The sequence below is a fragment of the Dufourea novaeangliae genome, unplaced genomic scaffold (genome assembly GCF_001272555.1).
Source record: "Dufourea novaeangliae isolate 0120121106 unplaced genomic scaffold, ASM127255v1 scaffold262, whole genome shotgun sequence".
Classification (NCBI taxonomy): Eukaryota; Metazoa; Arthropoda; class Insecta; order Hymenoptera; family Halictidae; genus Dufourea; species Dufourea novaeangliae.
This window is the reverse complement of record NW_015374137.1, coordinates 340,834-365,275: the sequence shown is the minus strand read 5'-3', so window position 1 is coordinate 365,275 and position 24,442 is coordinate 340,834. Positions and strand designations below refer to the sequence as shown.

Below are 24,442 nucleotides of genomic sequence, written 5' to 3'. Positions count from 1 at the left end.
TATGATATTGGGATTAATCGTGTTCTTTTTGCGTCCTTTTTATGAAATATATGTGCAAGCATATAACACCTGTAGGAATTATGTCAATAAATGATAAATAAATATAATTTCAAATAGCAGATTTGTATAGTATTCCATGTTTTTTGTATATGGAATACCTAGAATATGTCGTGTCATTTTTACAATTTGTTTCTCCGAAATACCATCTCAACTTACACCTTCCAGAAGTGATAAATTGACAAAAATCGCATTTCCACTATAGTGTGATAATGGTAAGCAGGGTAGTTGGGTCTGCTTTTGACAAGAAAATCATTAAATCGTGTGATACTTGACAAAATGTGACTTAAGCAGCCATCTTGTGTGTTACATCTATGTCTATCTCAATCAATTTTTAAAATTCCAATTCTTTCAACATATGGTGTTTATTGGTGTTTCTGGTCCTTGCCAGACCACCCTGTAGTGAAATTCACCCGTGAGTGCTATACCCGCGAAACCTTCAGTTGTACAATTATTACACGTTTTCGACTTGTGACACTTTTCTTGCAGGGGTGCGATATGTGCACGTTTTCACGATTCAGATTTTTTGCTTGCCTTGTTTCTTTCTAATTGTGATCTAAATGGCAATCTTTAGATTTCAACAGTTTTTACCTGCCAAACATGAAACACAAACAATTTCCATTTTACCTGAGACTAATGATACACAAAAATATCAATTACGTTTCAATTGAAAACGATTTGAATTTGGGTAGGCAACATGAGACGCTTTAATCTATGTATATGTATGTACAATAAATAGAATATATTACTGTATTTCCAGATGATTTCTGGCAAATGCTTTGTAGATACCAGACGTTCTTGATGTGATATTTCTTATGTGATATTTAACAATATGTCGAAGGATCATTAAGGAAATATAAATTTTTAATATGCTACCAATTAATGTCCGGACGTTCGAAGCTTTGGGGATACAAAAATCGAGATGGTATTCGAATTGTACAGTTGAATTCGTTTATATTATAATACGAAATTATATTGTTTTGCTTGTAACTTAAACCTAAACGTTAACTTTTATGGAGTCTTTGAGTTACAAATGGACGGCAAAGCATCCATTAAAAATTATGTAACGCATTTATAAATAAAATTTCATTAATCTAAAACGTTAAAACTTAAGAGTCCGTCATTATAAAAGTGAATACGGAAATTGAATAGTCTGTATCTAAATTAGAAAATAATAATGATTAATACGAGGAAAAGGATTGATGCTGTTTCTAATATCTATAAATTGACGATCATTGCACGAATGATAGACTTAACACACGAGAAAGGAATTGTATGCGGGCGAAGATAAATTAAATGGAAGTCTTTCAACTGCAATGAATTCGATTGATTTAATGGAGGGTGAGGAAATCGGGATGCTTTTGTTACGTTGACAAAATACGTATTAAACTTCTCGAGTGCAACTTTATTGTTACCGCCATTTTTATCTTTACCTTCCATTTTTACACAGGAAATTTAACTATTAATATACACATATTTAATTTAATGCTATTATTAGAAAGTGGAATGCTTAGCACACAGAAATACGTGTATTTCTACAGACTTTGTGAAGTATTGGTACACTACCATCTACTGTCATTACTTTCTGACGTCATTCTTAATACCATTTTCTTACAACGATAAGTTTAGCTTATTCGTAGGTAAATTTTACGATATTCTTTTCTTTGCACGTCCAATTATTCTATTAACTTTGTAGCACTTTTCTTCCGTTCTGTTCATTATGTATTGTGTCGCAACGTGTTTTTTTTTCATACAAATTCACGCACTACTTTTTGCCGTATAGATACTTACAGCAATCGCTCGTTTGAGGAGAACATAAGGCACGCAATAATAAGAGACAATATGTTGTCCATACTGCTGCAGACTTCGAGGTCACGTTCGTTGCATACGTACACCCACAAAAGAATGTCGAAATATACTCTAGCAAGAGACGAACGGTTTCGTTTAAAATACTATTTCCGTGTAATTAAAATTAAAAATAAAAGGATACCTGTTCGAGCCCCTCATGTCGTACCATGCGATATTGTTTTGCAGTGCCAATAATATTGGGAAAAATATTCGTTTTTGAAGGTAGAACAATTTATAAATGTTGTAAATCGTTTTATCAAAATCAGAACTAATATTATTCAGAATAATTACTAAAATTCACTAGAAGCGTTGTTATGTGCTGTGACTGATCTTGTATCAGTAATGGACGGATCTTCATTGAAATAAAGGTAAATGAATAATGAAATCAAATATTGTTGTTTACACGATTTCCTAATCATTTAAATAGGCCTCCAATCACTGAAAATCAAATGTATGTTATTCTATGATTTGTATAGACCTTTACTTTCACATGAAAGGAAAACACAGGTATTATTAATAAAGATTTTACATTTGGAAATTTTTTGTTAGATAAAAGCTTTGCCAGAGACGTGAAGGAAGTACGAAGCAGATAAGAGGCGAAATGTAGCAAAGTAGGACACTTTAAAACTCCTAAAGAATAGGATTGAGAGTGTCTAATTCACCAATTGTACGTCACTCTGTATTGACTTCGAATATTAATTACTTATTAGTCGATCAAAATACTTCGTGATTACATGAACAGAACGATATATTGTTATAAATTGTTTAAATCGTCTTTTCATGCTCTATGAAAGAAATAAAATAAATGAGTACAAAAACATACGACTTTGTTTAAAAGAGCATCAGTAATCTAAAAATTTTGAAAATAAACATTACGGGTATTATTCTTTCTATCGTTTAATTTGTAACGCCTCTTGTTATAAATTTCATTTGTAATAAATCTCCTTGAAGATGTTAAGTAACAGTGATATTTAAGTATTCCTGTTCAAATACTCCACCTTGAGACAGATTTCTCACCTATCAAAATAATATTAAAAATTCGAACAAAAACAGATATTACAAAATATTAAAATATTCCGAAAGCGTAAATATTATGTTTAAAACGAGGGCATATAGGTACTAAGGCATTAAACGTATTTTTAGAGCATCCGAATGGTTAGATGTGCCTAACTTTTACCAGGAGGGTGAACATTGTTAATTAAAATCACTGCCTGAAGAATTATACAGGATGAGCTATTTAAATCGATCTTGGAATATCTTCGAAACCGTTGATGATACTGAAAAATGTTGCAGATAAAAGTTGAATGATTTCGAGGGGGAAATAATGTGTTGTGAGTAGTTTTTTTTTGAAAGGTCACATTAAAGGTCAAGTTCGTTTGTTAAAATGAAATCATATATTTCTTAATGCATTCGTCGATTCTGCTCGCTATTCCCTATAAAAAAGTATTAGGCTATCTCCTAAACTAATGATTTGTCGATATAAATAGCTTAATACTCTTTTATAATGAATGACTCATGCAATGAAAAAATATTATTCCATTTAAAAAAGCAAATGTGACCTTCGTACGTCCTCTACGCGTCCACCAGAAAAAAAATATTTACATCGCTTATTTCACCCCCCCCCCATCCCCACTTCTTATGCCAGAAATCATTCAACTTTTGTTTGAAACATTTTTCAACATGTATCATCAACAGTTTCCAAGATATTCGAAAGAATTGATTCAAATGACTCATCCTGTATATTATCCTCTTTTTATATAATATTCACAGTTAATCCGCGGAAGATGCCTCACTCAGTCGTGTGCATAATACGGTGTGGCACTTCAGTAAAATCCAACCATGCAAACCAGATGACGATGACCTCCCACTGATTGGTCACAAAAAATACTGCCGAAAACCGAGTGACATAGAATTTAGAAGCATTCCTTCTTTATCTAACAAGAGACAGCCCCTTTAGAGAAAGTCAACTGCAGCCACTCTTTCAGAACCTAAAAAAAGTGAGCAGTTTCTTACAAACATCCACGCATTTCACATCGGCAAACCTTTTTCAACACTGTACGCGCACCTTACAAATATAGATGCTGGCGTTTTTTCATTTTTAATAAGACAAATATTTCTTTACGCGCCTGGTTTGTCTTTATGTATTTGTGCCATTGTGATTTTGAACATTATTCTTCACTTTTGTTTCTGTTTTTCTATGTTTTGTGTGTGCAAGTACTTGTGCTTTGATTGAAAACATATCTGTGCATACATATGTATGTGATCGGAAGCGGCGTGGAAATTTTGATTGCTCGTTACAGGGAAAAGGTAAGCTTTTAATATTGTTTTTATAGGTGCGAAAGATAATCAATGCTACGTACGAGAAAATGAATCTAACCATGCACGTAAAATATGGTAGGAATTTTTGTTAGTCGACAAAATGTTTTTGAGTGTTGTATGTTGTATGAGGTGCTCTAAACGATTAAATATTCGAAATTATCTTATCGAACGTCTAACAATGTTCAGATATTTTCAGAATAAATGGTGAATGATCTATATAACTGTGGTGATGTCAAATACTTCGATCTGAAATTTATTTCTTAATATTTAAATATTTTAATACATACAATTGTTTCCATTGAAGTTAACCGATCTAGAGTACCTCTTATATTTATTATTTTGTGTACGGCAATGAATTAGTTTGTCAGGTGTGGAGAATAAAATATTAGTTAAGATCATACACGATACATTTACAATTTTACCTGGCGACATTTAGTATACCGTTGACGGAAGCTTTCGACACTTCTCCAATATGTGCTAACGTATTTGGACATCCCACAACATTTTTCATTCAACGGTTACAGTAATAATCGTCTCGTACGGTATTTAAGGTTTTTAAAATAAATCTTTTATATACTACATAAGTAACACTTTTTAGAATTATAAAATAAGAATTCTCAGATAAGAAACTTTTCATCTCAATTAATTCTTAAATATCTATTTAGTAGACTGCGGAACTTCCACCGAGTTTAACAAATGTTTCATTTTATTTTCAGCCCGTTAAAATCGTTAAAAGAAAAACGAATTTTTCATTTTTACTTCTGCCTGTATAAATTACTTTACAAAATTCCATTTTACATACAAATCCACAGTCTAGCAATGAGTTCATTCTTGGTTCCAACAAACGTCTGTAGCACTCTTTCAATCATTCCACTATGAATATAAATGATAATAGTGATTTGTGAAAAATTTGTTTACTATTTCAATATTGTATAGGTGCATGCATTATACATATATGCATCGATGGAGATTAACTCTCTGTTTAATACGAACTCGTTGTCTCTGTTTAATTCGAATTAATACGAAATTTGTTGTGCATATTGGTCTGCTTCTAGTAAACGAAAATATGGTTTTTCTGACAAGGTTTTAAAGTGCTAATAATTTAAATTTGATAAAAATAAAAATTTTAATTAAATTTAAAGATATTAATTTTCATGTTACGAATTAAATCAGTGCGTGTTATAATAAATAAAATTTTCGGTTGCGGTTATATATGTCACCGTTACAGTCATTACAAGAGATCAATTTTTATATTATTGAAGTTAAAGTTATACTCGAAATCAAGTGGAACGATTGGAGCATAGTTACGTATATCACATACAGTCCATTCAGATAGTATTTATGATAATTATACTATCAGCATGTCAACATCGATAAACTGGGAGAATCGATAGTTACTGAAGGTGATACGAGTAGTGGAACAATGAATCATGCTCAAGTGACGTATATTCATACATACACTTTTAATTCGCAATATTCGCTGTTTGTTACATGGACTACACAGCTAGAACTATAGGAAGTTATTATAACGCTCGAAGAACTATTTGTATTTGTGAATAAATGAATAATTACATTTAAATTGGATCACGAAATTTTTTCATTTAACACAAGATTTGAAATTGTAAACAAATTTGATTTAAACAATGAGAAAAATAATTCGTTAATGATGTCGTCAATGAAAATTACATGAAATCACATTAAATCGAATTTACAAATACGTTTATAATTAAGGGTCTAACAAGAATTTAATAGCAGATTATTGTTTTTATACCGAAGTAAACATTTGTAATCAGAATTTGAGTTATGTGATTTCTATGTACAGGACTATTTAATTAATTTTTTTTCCATTTTATATGTCAAGACTATTAAACGTTATGAAAAGCTCTAAAATGTTCACTACATGTTTAAAGAACGGTGTATTCTGCAAATATGTTTTTGCAGCATCCAACATACCTCACAGAAATGCGGGCGCGCCTAATCAAATTCAATTAAATTACAAGCACGAGCGAGAGCTTATTTAATTTAATCATCCATGTACAGTCGGATCTTGTTACCGTTGATACTGTTATTGTATTAAACAAATTGACCTCGTGTACGTTTTGCTAGTTCGTGAATTTACGCATACAATTTTATTTGATACGTTTTTATTTCTTAAGAATTACGGTAAATAATCATTATTAATAATTTAAATGAACTATTATATTCTTTATTATGAATTTGTACTTATAAAAGTCAATCGAAAATAGTATTCTCTACGTTGAACAGATTTGATTACTTGTTGGATTGTTTTTGTTCTATTTTTGTTATGTTTTTGTTACACTTGTTTTACTATGTTTAATAGAATCTTGTTATGCTTTTGTTATGATTAATAGAAAAGATAAATCCTTACGTATGTCTTATTGAAATGTGTGAAGTGCATTTTTATCTGCATTCATAAGTTTTAAAATCAAGACTATACTTTTATAATTAAGCTGACGCACAGCATAAGAGGTATGTATACGGAGAAAATAAATGATAAATTAATGTTTCGTTAAATTAGTTTTATTCACAGGACACTGATATGTTAATCATATTTACTTTAACTTTTGTAGTATGTAGTATAAGTACTCTAGTTTATTATTTATTAAATCTAAAAAAATCTACCGACGGGGCACTCAGGAGCAGATAAAATTGATACTAAATCGCAGGACATAAAATAACTGGATTTAGCCAAAAAATTGAAGAACTGATGTTTTTCGTGTTTTCTAAATTCTCTTTGAAATATGAAAGATGCGGTAAAAGAGTAATATGTTTGAATCATTGGAACTTACCCATACCCTTAAATACAAGCTTTTTAAATTATTCATATTAAAATAGGACAATAAAATTAATAGGAAAATAAAACAGTATAACTCACAAACACAACAAGCATCCACGCAGTGAATATTTGTGATGTTACCTGCACGAGCTTGCGTGTTTTTATTCGGTTTTAAGTTTGATTATTAACTTCAATTCGTTGTGTATATCTTTACACTTTAGATTACAATATTCCTAAATTGAAGGATCGTTCACTTTCAATTCCATGTAATAGAAATACAAAAATTTCGAAATTCAATTTTTTGGTATTTGAACGCGGGTTGTGATACTGTCTGCCGTCTTGCATTCTCCGAAATTAAAAATAACGCAGACAATATAAAAGTTTGTTAATGACTAGATTTTTAAAGCTGGTGTGCTGTTCTGAGGAATGATATTTTCGGGACAAGAGAAATGTTTGCTAAAATTATTTAACCTCGGTGGTAGCCGAGCACTTTAGCTCCATGCTTTCGGTAGCTCTAATTTTAGCGAAAGTGCGATTCACAAGCATGCAGGGATTTCACGGCGCTTGAGTGAGATAAGAATTCGCTGTAAGCTTTCGTGTACCAAAATTCTTATATCGAGAAATCATTTACCATATCTTCCAGATGTTTGCAGACCCCATACTAATTAGTACAAAAATTATTCTTCTGTATGGTCCATTCCATGCCAAGCAAATGACTTTTGTACACGATATCTAGGATTTTGCTCAAATTGATATATGTTATATTTCATGTGAAAATAGGGAGGGGTTAAGTCATCATTTTGCTGGTGTCGTGTAAAAATTATTTAAAAAATACAAACCTTTACAGTTGGTATGTAAATCTCATTTATTTTTACAGGACAGACTTCCTATTACTACATTTATCCTAGTCTGCAATAAATAAATAATCGGTATATGAACGTAATATATAAACCTGTTTATCTCTGTACTAATTTAATTTGATTTCGTAGTATACGAGTACCATATTAAATGTTTCTTTGCTTCGAGATATTTAAGGTTTTTACTATTCTTCGTCTATGTAGTTTCGTTTAATAGCTGAAACTCTGTTAGCAATAACTGGAAGTGTTATTAACATCCCATTCAGCCAAACCTGCAATGTCAAATTTTGTCCAATGCCTGTTATAAAGTGATGGCTACAAGTTTGTAACAAATGCAGCAAATTGGCTCGCGCAGACGCTGTTGTCGCTGTTGTCCGTTTTTGCCCCCAATTTTACACGAGTTATGTTGCAAGAATTTGCTTTACTATTTTGTCAGCTGGCGTTGCCTGCAAAACCCAAGCCAAATGCGGAACCAGATGGGTATGGTTTTTTACACGACTTCAGTCACTATTGGCTGGCAATTTGCTCGTAACTCGTACACCATTGGTTGTCAGGGATGTGTGCATCTTAATGTTTAAGTAGCAAAACTAGTGTTAATTAATCTTTTCTTTACTCGAAATTTTAGCATTTCAAAAATACTTATTACTTTACTATTTTAAAACTACTGTCCATGGTTCGTAGTAACGTATTCTGCGTCTCATAATACTAGCATTTTATTTTTTTCATGATACTATTCTCATGTTAATCGCTTTTTGTGTCCCATAACTTCTTTCTCTTCTTCTGTTTCCTGCGACCGTTCAAGGACGAAGCAATTCATTGTTTCTACAAAGTAGGTATATAAACAAAATTCTGTCTTTACATGAAAGGGTTTTATCTTTTCCAGAACCTAATAATATTTAACAGTTATTTATATAAAATATTTGTTTGATTTCAGTTTCTGTAAATTGGTCTAAAATTTATTACGATGAAATTATTATGATGAATTTATTTTTTCTTTGATTTTATTATATGGTGAAAAACTAGGAAAGGTTATGCGAAAAACATTTATTATTAGATTTCGGATATTATGCGGCAATAGTTAAATAATAATCTTAACGAAGATTTAATAAAATAAATATTCCCCTTTAACTTTTTAATATCCTTAATAGCAGAAGTAAATTTCTATTTAATGCATAAAGATAATTTAATCTATTTTCCAATTTTAGTGACGAATTTAGAAAAATCGAAGTTGGTATAAAAATCTAGTCTCCTTGTTATAAATTTCAGTTCCAACTAAGATCCGAATTCCCAGTAATACAGGGTTTGACTGCATTCCAGATAGAATGTTCTTTCTTTTTGCCCATGGACACGAAACAAAACAAACAGTATCCTACTCCGATCCTGTCATATTGAAGTGCGTCGAGGACGGTTCGAGGTATCGATAAGGTCTTCCCTCATGGTCCTCAGACATTCCACGATGTCTTGTCCCGGGACCTTTGTCTATTGTTTATAAATAATTCTTGTCGCAGTTGATAAAACCGCGGGCGCATACATTTACATTAAAACGAATCCCACGAGGCCTGACTCATTCATCGCACTCGCCACGAGCTCCGAGTACGATCGATCTGTCAGTCGAGCGAGGCTGCTCGTTGTGAAAGGGTTGTTGCGTTTCTCGACATCTCAACTGCGTTGGTATACATATACCTACACTGAACTCGATCAAAAAGTCGCGTACGTTTTGTCGTTCCGCCATTAAAAATCATGAATTAAATAGCGTAATGTTTTTCCTTTGAACACGAAAAGTGGAAATAATTGGTCGTTCACAATTTAACGTTAATTCACCGGTGAAATGTGACAATAAAATAATAACAATCTGTTTTGGGTTCTTTTAAGTGACAAAAGTGAAAATAATAGTTCCCTTCCGTCGAGAATCTTTGTTACGTGATAATTGTGAAGTTTATGTGAAATATGATGTGACAAATAAACATACAATAATAATTTTTTTTACTGCATTGTACATTATGTTTAAATTGGAATAGAGGAGTATTTATGAGATTATCAATGTTAATTGTTTATATTCTCTTTAATGAACTGGAACAAGTGCTTCGAGTAAAAGAATATACATATGTAATGTATAAGTATATCTGGTGCAAGTGCAGCCGAAGTTGTTTATTACGTGTGCCATAGGTTGTACGGAAGTGGACAGGCTTGCGACACGTATTGCCAAAATGACAGTTACTTACAATGACGGTAAGATAATATGAAATGAATGTTTAAGTACCTCGTCCAAGCACATCGGCTCAATTTTAAAGTTTCCATATTTTTGAAAAGTTTTCCATAAAGAGGACAAATAGGGCTATATATCATTTTTTTTTCAAATTTTTAAACCGTGCCGCGCTTTATAACATTGCATTTCTTTAAAAGAATTTCAAAATAAATAGTTAAAAAATATTTTTGTTAACTAAAATAATATTTATTTGGTACTCTTATGACTCCACTGTAAGTACCCACAAAGCTCATTTTCATCAGTTTGTTAGTTCAATAGTTATGATTTATTGAAAAAAAGGTTGACCGTAAATTTCAAACACTTGTAAAATCAACAATTATTTAAATTTTCAAAAATCCTTCGAGATACGCTTATATATCACTAAAGACTACAACATATCCAAATTTGAACAAAATACGAAATGGTGCTCCAAAAAGTGTTCGATTTCGCGTTGAATGACCCTATTACATACTTCAAACTCTTTAAAAGTTTACATGTCTTGTATATTTAGAAAAAATGTTATTACTTTTGAATAGCAAGTATTTACTTGATTCCTTTCTAATCCGTGCCTTATATATTTTAATAGTTTATAAATATTCTATAAATATTTCTAGGTGTTCATTTACACATAAAAGTTTACTCGGAAAAAACATTAACTCTCTGTATACACATAATTATTTTCAGCAGTGATTATTATCATCATCGCTTCAAAAATATACATAATGAAATATTTTCTACAAAACACTAATTTTTTTTACTCCGTTTCTTTCGATGTATGAATATAATAGTTACTCATATTTAATCTGCTGCAAGTATGTAGTATACAAAAATATCACTGCTTTTTTGTACTTACACATTTATTACTGCATTACTATTATGAGGTCAAGGACGATTTCTGGTTCCAAAATAACATATTCCACGACAAAAATAATCTCACGTAATTCTGTGAAGACATGTTGACCTTCACTGTGACATGCTACTCATAATCTATCTGTATACATACGAAAAATTTTCTACTTTGTAGACCTCTGTAAATTTTAATGTTCACGTAAACTGAGGTTCTTGAAAACTGCATTCCATAAAGGGGTTGGTTATACATGCTTTAATAAAAAACTAAATTTAAACTAAAGTGTTATTAAAGCATGTAAACCAGAAAATTCACGATTTTTATTGATCTTTTTTGCAATTGAGTCGCATATTTCTCATACTCTTGAGGGACTAGACAAATTCTGGCTAGATTTGAATTTAGAATGTCAAAATCTATACGAAATGATGTATAACGAGCTAAGCAAAAAAACGGAAAGACTGCAATTATTTTCGAAAACCTCAAATTTGACATTAATCTCGAAGTTCAAAACTTATTTACGATACTTATTCTACAGTTTCCTAATTCTGTAACATCTTAGCTTTAACCTCAAAAAAGATTCACTTCGTTAACTTATTTCCATCAGAAGCTCTACGACTACAATTTTTACATTAAAATGAGCAGTTTCTTCAGCTGCGCGCTTACCTGAATCGCCGTACGCCGCAAGATTTGTCAACCTGCTTAGCAGGCCCTGCTACGACCACAATTTTTGAACTTCCGCGAACCAGATCAATAAATTTTAAAAAAGAAAGGTCGCAAAATAGACACATTTGTTTCAAATTTTTTCAGACTTGAATCAGGAGCCAAATTCGCAAAATAAAAATATTTTTAAAAATCCTGCGTTGAAAGAATAACTTTACGTTTAAAACAAAACATCACATAAAAAGGATGATCCTGTACGATTAAAAGGAAAGAAAAATCTAGTTCGTATCTTTAATATAATAGTTGTGGAAATAAAAATTCCTTCATGATGATAGTTTTCGTAAAAATCCGTGAAAATTGCCAAATTCAAGGGTCTGTATCATTTAGACAATTTCGAAATCAGTGAAATGGTGACTTAAACACCCCCTCCCTCCCTCGCTAACTCCCCTCCAATTTTCACACGGACTATAACATACATACGTCAATTTGAGTAAAATGATTTTTCATCTCATTTGATCATTACAATCGAGTACAAAAGTGATCCGCTTGGCGTGGACTGACCTGCAAGAAAAATGACGAAAAGAGACAAACACGAATAGGATTAGAAATTACAAATAAAAATGTATTGCGAACAGGGTTCTGCAAATATTGATAAAGTTATTCTGAAATGTATACGTAGTCGTATCAAGCAATATGTCTTCTATTTTACTGAGTTTGTATATTCGGAACTGCAGTGAATGTATAGGCATCCGATGTTTCGCGATTAATGATTCTAAATAATTGATTGATCGAAAATATTCATAGAAATAGCAATAGACTTCTCTTAACTGTCAGCGTTATCGAAAAACAGACCGATATCTGTTGAAAGATATTATCCGTAGCAAACATTGCCAAACCTTTGTATGATGTAGATATTGCAGTTCTTTTGGTGTTTGCACGACGGAATGTAATCACACACCTCGATAAAAATGTGTAAAAATAAAAATCGAACTCATTGATCCCCGTCCTTTATTGCGAGACTATCGTTTGGAGAAGTGATTCATCAAAGATACATTAAAAACGCACAAAGTGTTACCGTTTCTCCTGTAAATATGGCTACGACACAAATCAGTCTTTCGACATCTTCATTCGACTCACAAAGGTTCCAAACCAAATCACATTTTCCCGAATGTTTTGAAGCTCTCAAAATCCATACGGGTTAAATCCCTATAATATGGTAGACAATCATGATAGAAACGATGTTGTTAATATTATTTTATTGTATAATAGGAGTATTATTATTAATATTATATTTTTACGTATAGAAAAATATAATCTTTCCAAATCTATTTGAAGTATCTATATGAAGGAAGAAATAGGGTAGTGCATAAGGTATATTATAAGTAAGGTTGCCAACCGTCCTGGATGAGCTGGGACACCCGGTTTCTAAGTGTCTTTTACAGCGTTGTGGATCAATCATTGAAAACTTTTAATTTGATTGATTGATTAATGCTTACGATTAAAAAATTAATCGTCAAATAATTTGCAATTAATTCAGACAATTGAAGAAGTTAATCGTCAATCGCTGATTGAAAAATATTAATCGTCGATTAATATTTGTTTTATTTTTTAATGAAAATTAACTAAGAATTTCGATATAATTAAAAATCCAATTGAATTTATTTCATAGTGGAATAATATGTTCGTCTCCCATTCGTTTTTGTATCAGCTATTCTTCACAGGTGATAGCACTTTGCTCTCCGTGTTTCTTGTTGATCTTGTAAGAGAGGACCATCCTACTGGAGGTCTGAACTTATTTGAACAAGCTGTGTTATTAATTCGCGGCAGCATTAACTCTCCGATTATATTGTAATTTTACAATTACATTATAATTTTTATTATAAATGTCTTATAATTAATTATGATGTAATTGTAATTGTAATTGTCTTGCAACTACTGGATGAGTAAGTAGAAGTTCGGACTTCGGGCAAAATAAGGGTGACTAAGTTGTTTAGAACAGAGCAGCGCGGTCGTTGTTATTCATAGAGTGAATCAAAGTCAATAGGTATCTCTAGACGTCGTAATTCTGAACGTGTATTAAAAGCACACGTGTATTTTACGTACCATACGTCAGTATGTCATTTTATGTACACGGGTACACGTGTACTATCTCAGGTGTATTTAAGTACACCTGTACCATTTCACATATATTTGAATATACGTGTATTAATGAATCTGCATTTCGATTCGTAATTAAGTTTTACCAAAACTATCATCATGAAGGAATTTTTATTTCCACAACTATCATATTAAAGATACAAACTACATTTTTCTTTCCCTTTAATCGTACAGAACCATCCTTTTTATGCAATGTTTTGTTTTAATCATAAAGTTATTTTTTCAATGCAATATTTTTAAAAATATTTTTATTGTACGAATTTGGCTCTTGATTCAAGTCAGGTAATTTGAAACAAGTTTTTCCGTAGCAAAAATGTTATCCGGAGCTTTGTTAACGAGATATTAACGAAAAACCCCGACCAATCAGAGGCCGAGTCTGCCGGCCGTGTTCTCGCGGTAACGTTGGCTACGTGCTGCGATTGGATACATAGATGAAAGTTTCCTGATTATATTAGTGTAAAAATTGATTATATTAGTATACAAACCCCCTGCCCGCCAAAGGTACCTTTTTTTTATACCGGTGACCCTCGGGCGTAGGGCTGGCAACGGGAACGCTCGGTATGACCGCGGCCAGCTTCGCCCATTGCCCTCCCCTATAAGTGTTTAAGGGAAGGGCTCTTCTCTGGAGGGGGGGCGATAGTTCCCCCCCCCCCCGGGATCACAGCCGTCCTTCCACCTCCTACCTACAGCGCCGAGGAGTCACCTCTCGACGCTGTCTTCTCGTGGGCCGCCCGCGAAAGGAGGTGGTGCCCCCAGTACCACCCCCTCGGCCCCGTTGCCCCGCGGGCAACGCGAGGGTCATCGCGGCTGTGACCCTACCGCCAAAGGTAACTGCCCCAACCGACCCCAAATACTCTTCTTCCTTGACAATCTAATTCATGAAAATCGAATATTTTAAATTCATGAAGTATACTTGTAACCTCAGTTGCACAAAAATTTTTTGCGACTAAACAACTAAACTCGAGCGACGGGTACCTGTATATGGAAAAGTTGTTCAGAATGTTGACCTTGACAACATATGTCAAGGTCAAGGTCATCGAAGTTGGGTCCCTTTTTGTAAATATTTACCCATACCTAGTTGTTAGAAAAGTTGTTATTCGTAGCAGATACGAGTGAAGGAAGCCAGGGAAATTGTAATATCTGGATATGGAGAAACGATCGCGAAAATATCGAAATCATTTTATGTTCTGTTACAGACGACAGCTTGCGATGCGTTCGCGCTGATTCTGACCAGTTGCGGCGGAAGATTCAGGAGGGTGTACGAAATTGCATTTACTCTAGAACGATAATCGTTCCCGTAATCACGCAACACTCTTCAAAGATAATTACGATATTTCGGAGTGCACAGGAGGACATGTCTCAAGTACCATTCATAACCACTGATGAAACACGACTGCACGCCACGGAACCTACTACCTGCAATATGGTGATGCTCGAGGTACGAAAAACAAAAGAAACGACCAACGTGCTCGATATATACTATTTTATTGTCTCTAATTTAACTACGGTCTTTATACACCTGCCCTTAATATAATTATCTTAAAGAATTCATAATGTACATATTGTAATTATTGCATCTTATTTTATGTCTTCTTCCGAATCATCCGAAGATTCTGTCGTTGTTTTCATGCATGTTCGTACAAGGCATGTGCACCTATAAAGCCTAAAATGTAACGTATTTTATGGGTGTCAATTGAAAAATTAATAAATACATCTGTATCCGTTATTCTTTTTTCTGTTTTCTTACAGACTGTTCGCCATAACACCTTAATTAATTTGAGCAAAATCCCAATCGTCGTGTACAGAACTGATCCACTTGGCGTGGATTGGTCCGTACATGAAAATGTACGGGTCAATCCACAGAGCTAAAAATTACCTACTATGTGCAGTTTGAAGCATTCAAATATCTTAACTAGCTGTTGAGAAAAAAAATGGTAAAGTTTAGGGTTGTTATCCCCATATCACCCTTACAAGAGGGAATAGAGATTTGAAATAACTCACAGTTGTTTTTTAGACAAAGAGCATTATTTGGTAAAGATAGATACTAAAATTGGTGCTGGGGCCGTTTTCCAATGCTTACCCTGGCTAGACCCAATCGTAGATGTAGACGGGCTTTAACGGAAGCGCTAAACGTGCACAGTAGGGTGGCTCTTAATTTCAACTTTTGACATTTTTTCGCGGCACCCCGCAGAATAGTTCCAATTCCAATAAAAGTATTAAAAAAAAAATCATTTAGAACAAAATCGCGGATGTTGAAAGTTAAGCGACCGATTTTCGTTTCAATAAATCCTTATTTTTCGACCATAAAATAAAAACTAAGCATTAAAAACTGAAATCCTTTGATTAGAGACTAGATTTTTGCACCTAAATAAGCTCCCAAAATTTAGAACGGATCTGTTCAGCAGTTTTCAATTAATCGTGTTCGCCGACTTTGAAAATGTTGTTCTTAAAAAAGCGCACTTAAAGATTTAAAATTCAATTTACATGTAAAACAACACGTTTTAAAACTTAGACGAGGTCATCTATTCCATGTCAATAGAGTAGACCTTCTGCTGCATTGGTCACCTCCAAAAAGTTAATTTGAAGCTCACTAATTTTTTTTAATTTCTAACCACAGAAGACCCCTTAAGAATACACTGCACCGAAGAGAGAGAGAGAGGGTTCTGTCACCGTTTGAGCAATTTTTCTAAGCGATTAACCTTCTTCTTCCAGTTTTAGAATTAGTATTTTCATTTTTGAAAAATAATTTCGTGTAATGACTTTTCTACCCTTTTACAAGCTAGAGACCCCCTTAAACCTTCTTTATAATCATTCTACGAGATTCTTAAATAGTGTATGGAGACTTATTCGATCATAATTTCGCTGTGTTTAATATTGAAATAAATTTATCAACAAACTACATGTCAGATTAAAACCAAATATAGTGTAACCTTATCTTGTAGTATACATAGCACACCTACATATTATATGTTTGAACGCTTTATTAATATTCATTCCAATCGTATTGTAAAGGATTAAAATATTGAAAGTATAGTATACAGAAACTTTTTTTTACCTACTGTTGTTCCGTGTACTTATGAAATCTATATGAAACTGTAAAGATTCTGAAACATAAATGTGAAAAGGTATATATCTGTAACTTGTGGATAAATATAGGCCGGTCTACCTGGTGACACATGGAGGTACTGCGTAGAAAGGGAACAACTTGCCGAAAGGTCGGAGTGGTTTCGTGCGATGCTCGTCGGTCCTCTCGCACCTGCACCGAGCGATCCTCCACCTCTGCTTCAACTCCAACACGTAGAAAAGCGTGCCTTCGATTATCTGTTCAGGTAAATCGTGAACTACCACGTTTGATCTTGTTATCACATCGATGCCACGCAACCACGTGTTTATAAAAACGCAGAATCGAATTGCTTTTAAATGTGTCCTCGAATAATGTTTCGTACGCTACAGTAAAACTGATACGTATATTCTAAATTTGACTATACACAGGCCCGGTTCCTTAATTCATATTGGTGGCACCTATAGCACGAATGTTTATGGAAATTCGCATTTTCATGCAAAATTTTGTTAACATTTTCATCTTTTAGTTTGTGTCCTACATGTGCACACGCGCGCTATAAATGTAGAGAATTTACAGATCAATGATAATCCTAATTTTATTTGAATTCAAAAAGGAATCGTAGCAAAGGTAATTTAACCATAAACAAGTTTTTTCTCTAATAAAACTGTATATTTTGTCATATGGGTTGAATAAATACTTCGTACAACAAAATGCTAATATTTCATTTGTAACAGGATAAAACCTTTCATGGTGTAATCCATTTAATACCATATTCAGTAAATTAACTCACAAACATCTATATTTACATAAACATTCGCAGTCTAATAATACTAAGCATGATCCGTGTTATTCTTTTCAATGTCTTTCATGTACGTTTATCATGTCTTAACACTAGAACCATCAAATCCGTCAAAATGACGGATTACAGATTTACTATTTTACCATTATTGGCATTATAATAATGCTTTTGGTGAAATTTATGTTGACTTTCAATTTACTGCAGATTGGATTTTATGGTATATTATGCTAGATTGTCTTATACGTATATTCTGTATATTATTCTATTATACAATTTAATTTAGTATGCATTCAATGCTGGTAGGTTTAGTATTAATTCATTAATTTTTCAAGAAACTTTCTCTAGTATATTTGTATAGGGTGTGTCTGAAAATCTATGTAGCAAGCCAGAAGTTATGTAAAAAATACATAAGATTTTGTTAAATGTGTTGAATTGTATTGGTGGTACTTGCATTTCTAAAAATAGCAAGTTCCTAGAAAAATAAAATATATTCTGTTGTACAATTATTTTCTATAATAAAAAATAATTCTATTTAAAGGCAGGTCCAGATACGTGTAACAAGGAGCACGAACACGCACAGCCAAAATCCCGTATAACTCCTTGTGCGGTGCGTAGATCCGTTAAAATCGATCCTCTGAACTCTGAAGAGACATCTGCCACGTGCGTTATGGTCAAGCAGGGCATACGTGATCAACGCGCATTGCAGAACACTCTTGAAAGAGTCGATTTTAATAGGTTGAAGCGCAAGGAAGGTCCGATTTATAAGATATTTTGGCTGCTTTCAGATAGAATTATTTTCTATTACAGGAAATAGACTGTATTCTACGTATGATCATATAACAAGTATAAATAGACTTTTGTTGATAAATAATAATTCATAGCATTATTACCGAATTATAGGTTGAAATTTTCATTTTGATTGTTGTACACTGCAATCGTGGGAATACTAAAGGAATTATTGCTTAATTCTTCATTACGTATAAGTAATTGTTATTTGTCTGTATGTAGAATAATTAATAAAGATTAATTCATTCCAACTAATAATATTCTTATATTGCATATTCATGATTATGTCTGTAATTTAATTTTATTTGTTAATTATTAATACATACAATAGTAGCTTTAATTAATAACAGATAAAAAAAAGTCCTACTGCACGTTCAATCCTTTCGAGGCAGCTGTCGAAACGAGAAAAGTGGAGATGAAGGTCGTCCCAAACAATCAAAATTAACGTCGCAGATTAGTACCCCATTGTACAAAAACGGTCCCTAAAATGGCGAGAAATGAATGAAGTAATGCGTGTATGGTGGATGGTAAGATTATAATATATTTTTCAAAATGATACAAAATCTCTGAGAATTAAATCATATAAATACTACTCTGATTAAATAATTTTTATATTCAAAAGAAAAGAAGAACCTTCTGACTTCGTTAAAATTTTGCGTTTCTATTTTTCTCTGTTTCATCTTTTTATCTAAAAATACGCATAATATAAAAAAAAAAGCTTCTACATGTTTCCCTGAACAAAAACTGGTACATTAACATAAAAAATGGAAACAGATTAAATTTCTTATTATTTATATTTATCTAATTCACATTTGTTCAGTTCTCTTCCGTGTAATTAACACCAAGTTCATTTAGTATAGGATCATTATAATGTTAAAAATACACAATACATTACTTGAACATTTTCATAGTCATTGTCAAAGCTGCATTGGAAATAATACCACATACAGATACAGTTTGTTGAAAATTACTTATAATTTAAATCTTACATTTTCAACGCGTTCATATGTATTAAAAATCTGTCAGTTTTTAAGGAAGAAAATATTTTTTTTTACCATTTAACAAAGTTACCAATTATTCAAATTGTTTCTATGTAAATTGTATGCTCTACAGCGCATTAAAAATCAGGAAGAATATCGACACCATGACGGGCATGTGTTTGTGCACGCTTGTAGTAGCTGGTACAATCGCATATTTCTGGATTATTTTTCTGATCACATTCCCGTTCATTATCTCTTGTAAACGAAAATTGACGGGATCTCAATCTGCCAGGAAGAAATGCCGCAGATGCGAATTAGAGAGGATTGTTTCTTAAATAATACAGAATCGTAACGAGACGATATAAATTTCACCTACGAAGTTTCGTAAAAATACGCAAATATCAATTCAATTCGGATACACGCAAAGAAGAATATACAAATTTTGTTGTTATTTAATGACGTAAGAAATTTAATTACAATTTTTAATGCATGAATGGGTGGAGTTTGTGACATTTTTTAGGGGGATGAAATGATTGTACGAGAAAAAGTGTGGTTAAAAATTGAAGTCGTCAGGCAGCTGTCATCTCTTGCGTAAAATCGAAGACTGTCGGTTTTCTGCGCAGATATCTTCTCGACGAGCCAATAAACTTCCAATCCGTGTCATCAGCTCGAGCCACCCTTGACGCAGCACATCAATACCTGTGTCCAGAATTAGCTCGTCTTGCCGTTGACTACCTCGAAAGGAATCTGAACTCGAACACCGTCCTCGAGATCTATCAAGGTCTTAGCCTTTACGCGAGTCACATAACTTCTGGCCTCTCTAGATCAACCAATTCGCCCACAGCACCCCCAGCACCTGGCGACGATGCTGGCGAAATAGGTATTGTAACACTTAATCCATTTTTTTTTAATCTGTTCATTTTGAACCAATAAAGTGGCGTTTACATTAGGCAACTGTTGGTTGGCTGACCGCAACAATAGTTGTTTTTCACTCGCGTGTATAATTAATGTCGGCTAATAATGTAATATTAGCGAGCGTGCGCACGGCATACAAATAATAAAAATCTACGAAACTGTAAGAGGTAGTTTTATAAATGCATATAATAATGAATTTGGAATTAAACGCTCATCACTTTTTGTCATTATGTTTATTTTTAATAAGTTGTAAAATGAAGTTATGAAAATTGTTTTTGTTATAAACAAATTGTATTTTAGAAAATTTGTTAGCGCCATATTATTGTACATAAGAGTCCATGAAACTCGCCCATTAGAAGTTTTCATATATCTCTTCTGGTTTTCGAGATAATACTTCCAGAACGAAACTTTAAGGGATGGTTTCACTCCTTACAGTTGCATCTCAGCAAATACAAAAATACGTGTCCCTTATTTTACCCATCCCCCCAAATTCAGAAACTAAAATCCTTAATTTTCCTGCACATGGTTTTTACCTGTCCAAAAACTCCAGGGTTTGGTCGTCATCAATTGCTAAAGACGAATTCGGAATACATAAACTAAATAGCACAAAAACGTCATATGTACGTCCGGTGAAAGTATGTTCCAAACGTTCGGTACATTTGAAGGATGTTCCGAAAAGGTCCACATGTTCCCGCCGCGTTCTCGTTAAGATCTTTAAATTTTCTAGGAAGGTCCTATTTACAAGTTGGAACATCCTGAGGACGTACTGTGTGAACATTCTCAGAACGTTCTCCGAATGTGTAAAGGTAACATTCTCTGTACATTTTGGGAACGTTAAAGAGTCTTTAAAAACCCTATGATTCTGTTTTAAAAGGCGTATAAGAAACGTTTCCCAAATGTTTAAAATGACGGTTAGATTTCATTCTGTGCAAGGTGATAAGTTAGGTTAGGTTAGTTTGTGTTTAATAAATAAAATATATAAATTTCCTGCGATTTCTACACTTACATCAATAGAAATTAGATCAAGTTAGTTCCTATTAATAAATGAAAGATTAAATATGCTATAAGTAATTATAATGGAAATATAGGGTTATGTTCTGTGTGTAAATTGTGTTTAGTTTTACTTTCAAAGCAAAATGCTGATTGTGTGTTGGTTAGAGATAGTAAAAGAAAACCACTTACTCAAATCAAAGTAATGATTGTATGTTGGTTAAACAGAGTTAAAAAAAAACACTTATTCAAAGCAAAATACAAATACAGTGGACTCTAACTATATTGCCATGGTCAGGGCTGTAGGGGAGCAAAATGGTAATGAGTCAGAGTCCCCTCCATGCTAAGTTCTGTCGCCATGGCTTCGGCCTTAGCGCCTGCGTGCTGGTACACGTTAATTAATTAATGAATTAATTAAAATCCCTTAATTTCAGCCGCGGTCTGTACACGACTCCTCCTATGCTGTCTGCATGTGATCGATTCAAATCCGGAGGCCGTCTTTAATCAGGAACAGTTCGAAGAACTGCATGCCGCTGAGGTGGAAGAATTAGCGTGCCGAGACACATTGACGTTAACCAACGAGTCCATTTTGTTCTACGCGTTAGACAGGTGGGCTGCGTCTGAATGTAGAAGACATGGAGTCGAACCATCGGCCAGCAACAGAAGGAACGCGCTGTCCGAAGAAGTTTGGTACAGCGTTCGGTATTCTCTTATGACAGATAAAGAGTTCATCGAGGGTCCTATGGCAAGCGGTATCCTCTCTAGCGAGGAATCCGCCATTATTGTCGCTAGAATCCTTGGACATACACAAAATTCTGAGGGTGATGAGGTATGTATACAATACACTTGTGTGTACAGTTAACAATTGTACTGCTATAAGATTGCAAATACTCACACGATTTTTTTTCTTTATTTATGTTTATTATTTTGTTAAATACTTAAATATCTGCCATCTACAGTACTTGTATATTAATGTATATACAGGATAATTCATCTAACACTGTCATTTAAATTGTTTGTAAACTGTTTATTGTATGAAAAAATGTTTGAAATAAAAGTTGCGTGGTATCAAACGGGCATGGGGGCATATAATACCATATAAAGAAGAACAGCGAATGAAAAAGAAAGAGAGGTCTGCGTGTCGGTGAGACCAATGCTCGGCTACCTCGACTCTAACCTCTCTTTTTTTTGCATTCGCTGTCCGTATTCCGTATTCTGGCTCACCGCGATCGACTGTTGCAAGTCGATGTGACACGGGGGATGCGAGTGATGCGACAAGGGTACGAGGCTAGGATTAGGACCCAGAGAGATGTCGACAAATCACATTAAAAGAATCACCTCGATTGGCCGAAACGGTACGACAAAGAGCATACAAGACATACCGAACCGAGCAAAATAACGCGAGACGCAAGCGGCCACAATGTAGTCATTGGCCGGTGAGAGCATCACAAGCGGTCCACGCAGTCGAGTCGAGTGGAACCAGAAGCTTTCTCTCTGTTTTTCAATCGCTTGTCCTTTTCTACGTTCGGAAGTCTACAAAGGCAAGCTATCGAGGCTCGAGTTTCGAGCTAAAAATTACATTGTAAGGTGCTGAAAACGTTTCCACGTCGTCGTGAATACAGCAAAGCGGACCCGAGTTTGTTGCGTTCAACGCGGGATTACTATATAGTGGACTCTAAGTATATTGCCATGATCGGGCCTGTAGGGGAATAAAATGGCGATGAGTTCAGAGCCCCCTTCATGCTAAGTTCTATCGTTATAGCCTCAGTCTCAGCGCCTGCGCAAAAGCTGGATCGTGCTGATGCGCCGGCGTACACAACGTGGTGGGAGAGCGAATTTGTGTGCTCGAAAGTACGTGTGAAGGAGAAGTGCCTTACGTGGCAATATGTCCAGTGGCAATATAGTTAAAGTCCACTGTATTTGCAAGTTTGGTTGTCCTGGATCAATTATTTAAACAATCGCTTATCAGAACGAATTTGTCTCCCTATTAGTTTAGATACATATAGTGAATATATAGAATCCCTATAGATATAGTGAAGGGATGAAAATCTTTTAACTAACGCTTGTGTTCACAGCTTCGAAGTTCCGTTGCTGGTCCATTATCCAGGTTGTCCAGTACACCTAGAATCGGTATCAGTACTTACGAGAATCAAAGCTGCATGATGTCGCAGCCTGGAAAAAAGGAACGGCAGGATAATCGGAAGAACAGGAGGAAGGAGTGCGTGACCCAAGGACAAAGAACGTGTGCGAGAATTGGCAATTGTCTCGTGCGAGTTCTTGCCTGTGTCTTTGACTGAATAATCTTAAGAAGAAGCCAAAACGAAAAAAAATAGGAGAAATAGACGAAGTCTCCCACCGAAGAGTCATACAGGGCAGTAGGAAAAAGAATTGAAACATTTTGAAAAATTTATTTACAAACAACCATCAGCAAACACATCCAAACGTTCTCATAGGAAACATCGATATTGACTAATAAATTTTTGAAAGTGTTCAGTTCTTTTTATATGTTACCGATGAAATGTCTCATACTTGCTGGTCCTCGTCTTTTATGTTCCACAAAGAATTGACATTTTACGGTAACAAAAGCTGCAGGAGGCTAAAATATTTAATTATACACTGTATGCCATTTCTCGAAACATTAGGAGATTGCAGATACGATGTTCTTCTTTTGAAAAAGATGTTTATTTGGGAGGAAGAATCTTTTAATTATTATTAACGATTTTGCGTGGAATTTTAAATCATTGTTTTTATATTAGTTTTACCTTCAAAGCGTATTTTAACTTTTACAAATTTTATCGAGATATTTATTTATTGTAAGATGCATGCGTGTTAGCCTTAGAAAAACGTTGTAACCAGTTTTATATTGTGTAGAAGTAATAATTTTAGCAACAGCGTTATATGAATTCATTCTATCGTTACGATTTTGTTAACGCAATTTCAATATTTTATAATGAAACCAAAGAAGAATATTCGCTTAGATTTCCAGTACGTAACACAAAGCAGTATTTTTGCATGACTCATTTTAAAGTGAATCAGTTTTACAAAGAACCAAAAGTAGTGTATGAAATTTTATAGAATTAGAAAAATTATAATCTGAAACATGTTTCATTTGAAATACTAA

At 33.7% G+C, this 24,442-nt stretch overlaps 1 protein-coding gene across 1 annotated transcript in view; it reads left to right on the top strand.

The window, feature by feature from the left end:
* Positions 1–23,908, top strand: part of LOC107191269 (BTB/POZ domain-containing protein 6-B) — a 37,840-nt gene extending 13,932 nt beyond the window's left edge. Inside the window, exons 2-6 of the mRNA XM_015580261.1 lie at positions 14,984–15,225; positions 16,944–17,116; positions 20,040–20,296; positions 21,756–22,150; positions 23,397–23,908. Coding sequence (XP_015435747.1) covers positions 15,142–15,225; positions 16,944–17,116; positions 20,040–20,296; positions 21,756–22,150; positions 23,397–23,618 — 1,131 coding nt within the window. The 5' untranslated portion in view covers positions 14,984–15,141 and the 3' untranslated portion in view covers positions 23,619–23,908. The remainder of the gene's footprint in view (positions 1–14,983; positions 15,226–16,943; positions 17,117–20,039; positions 20,297–21,755; positions 22,151–23,396) is intronic.
* The last annotated feature ends 534 nt before the right edge of the window (positions 23,909–24,442 follow it).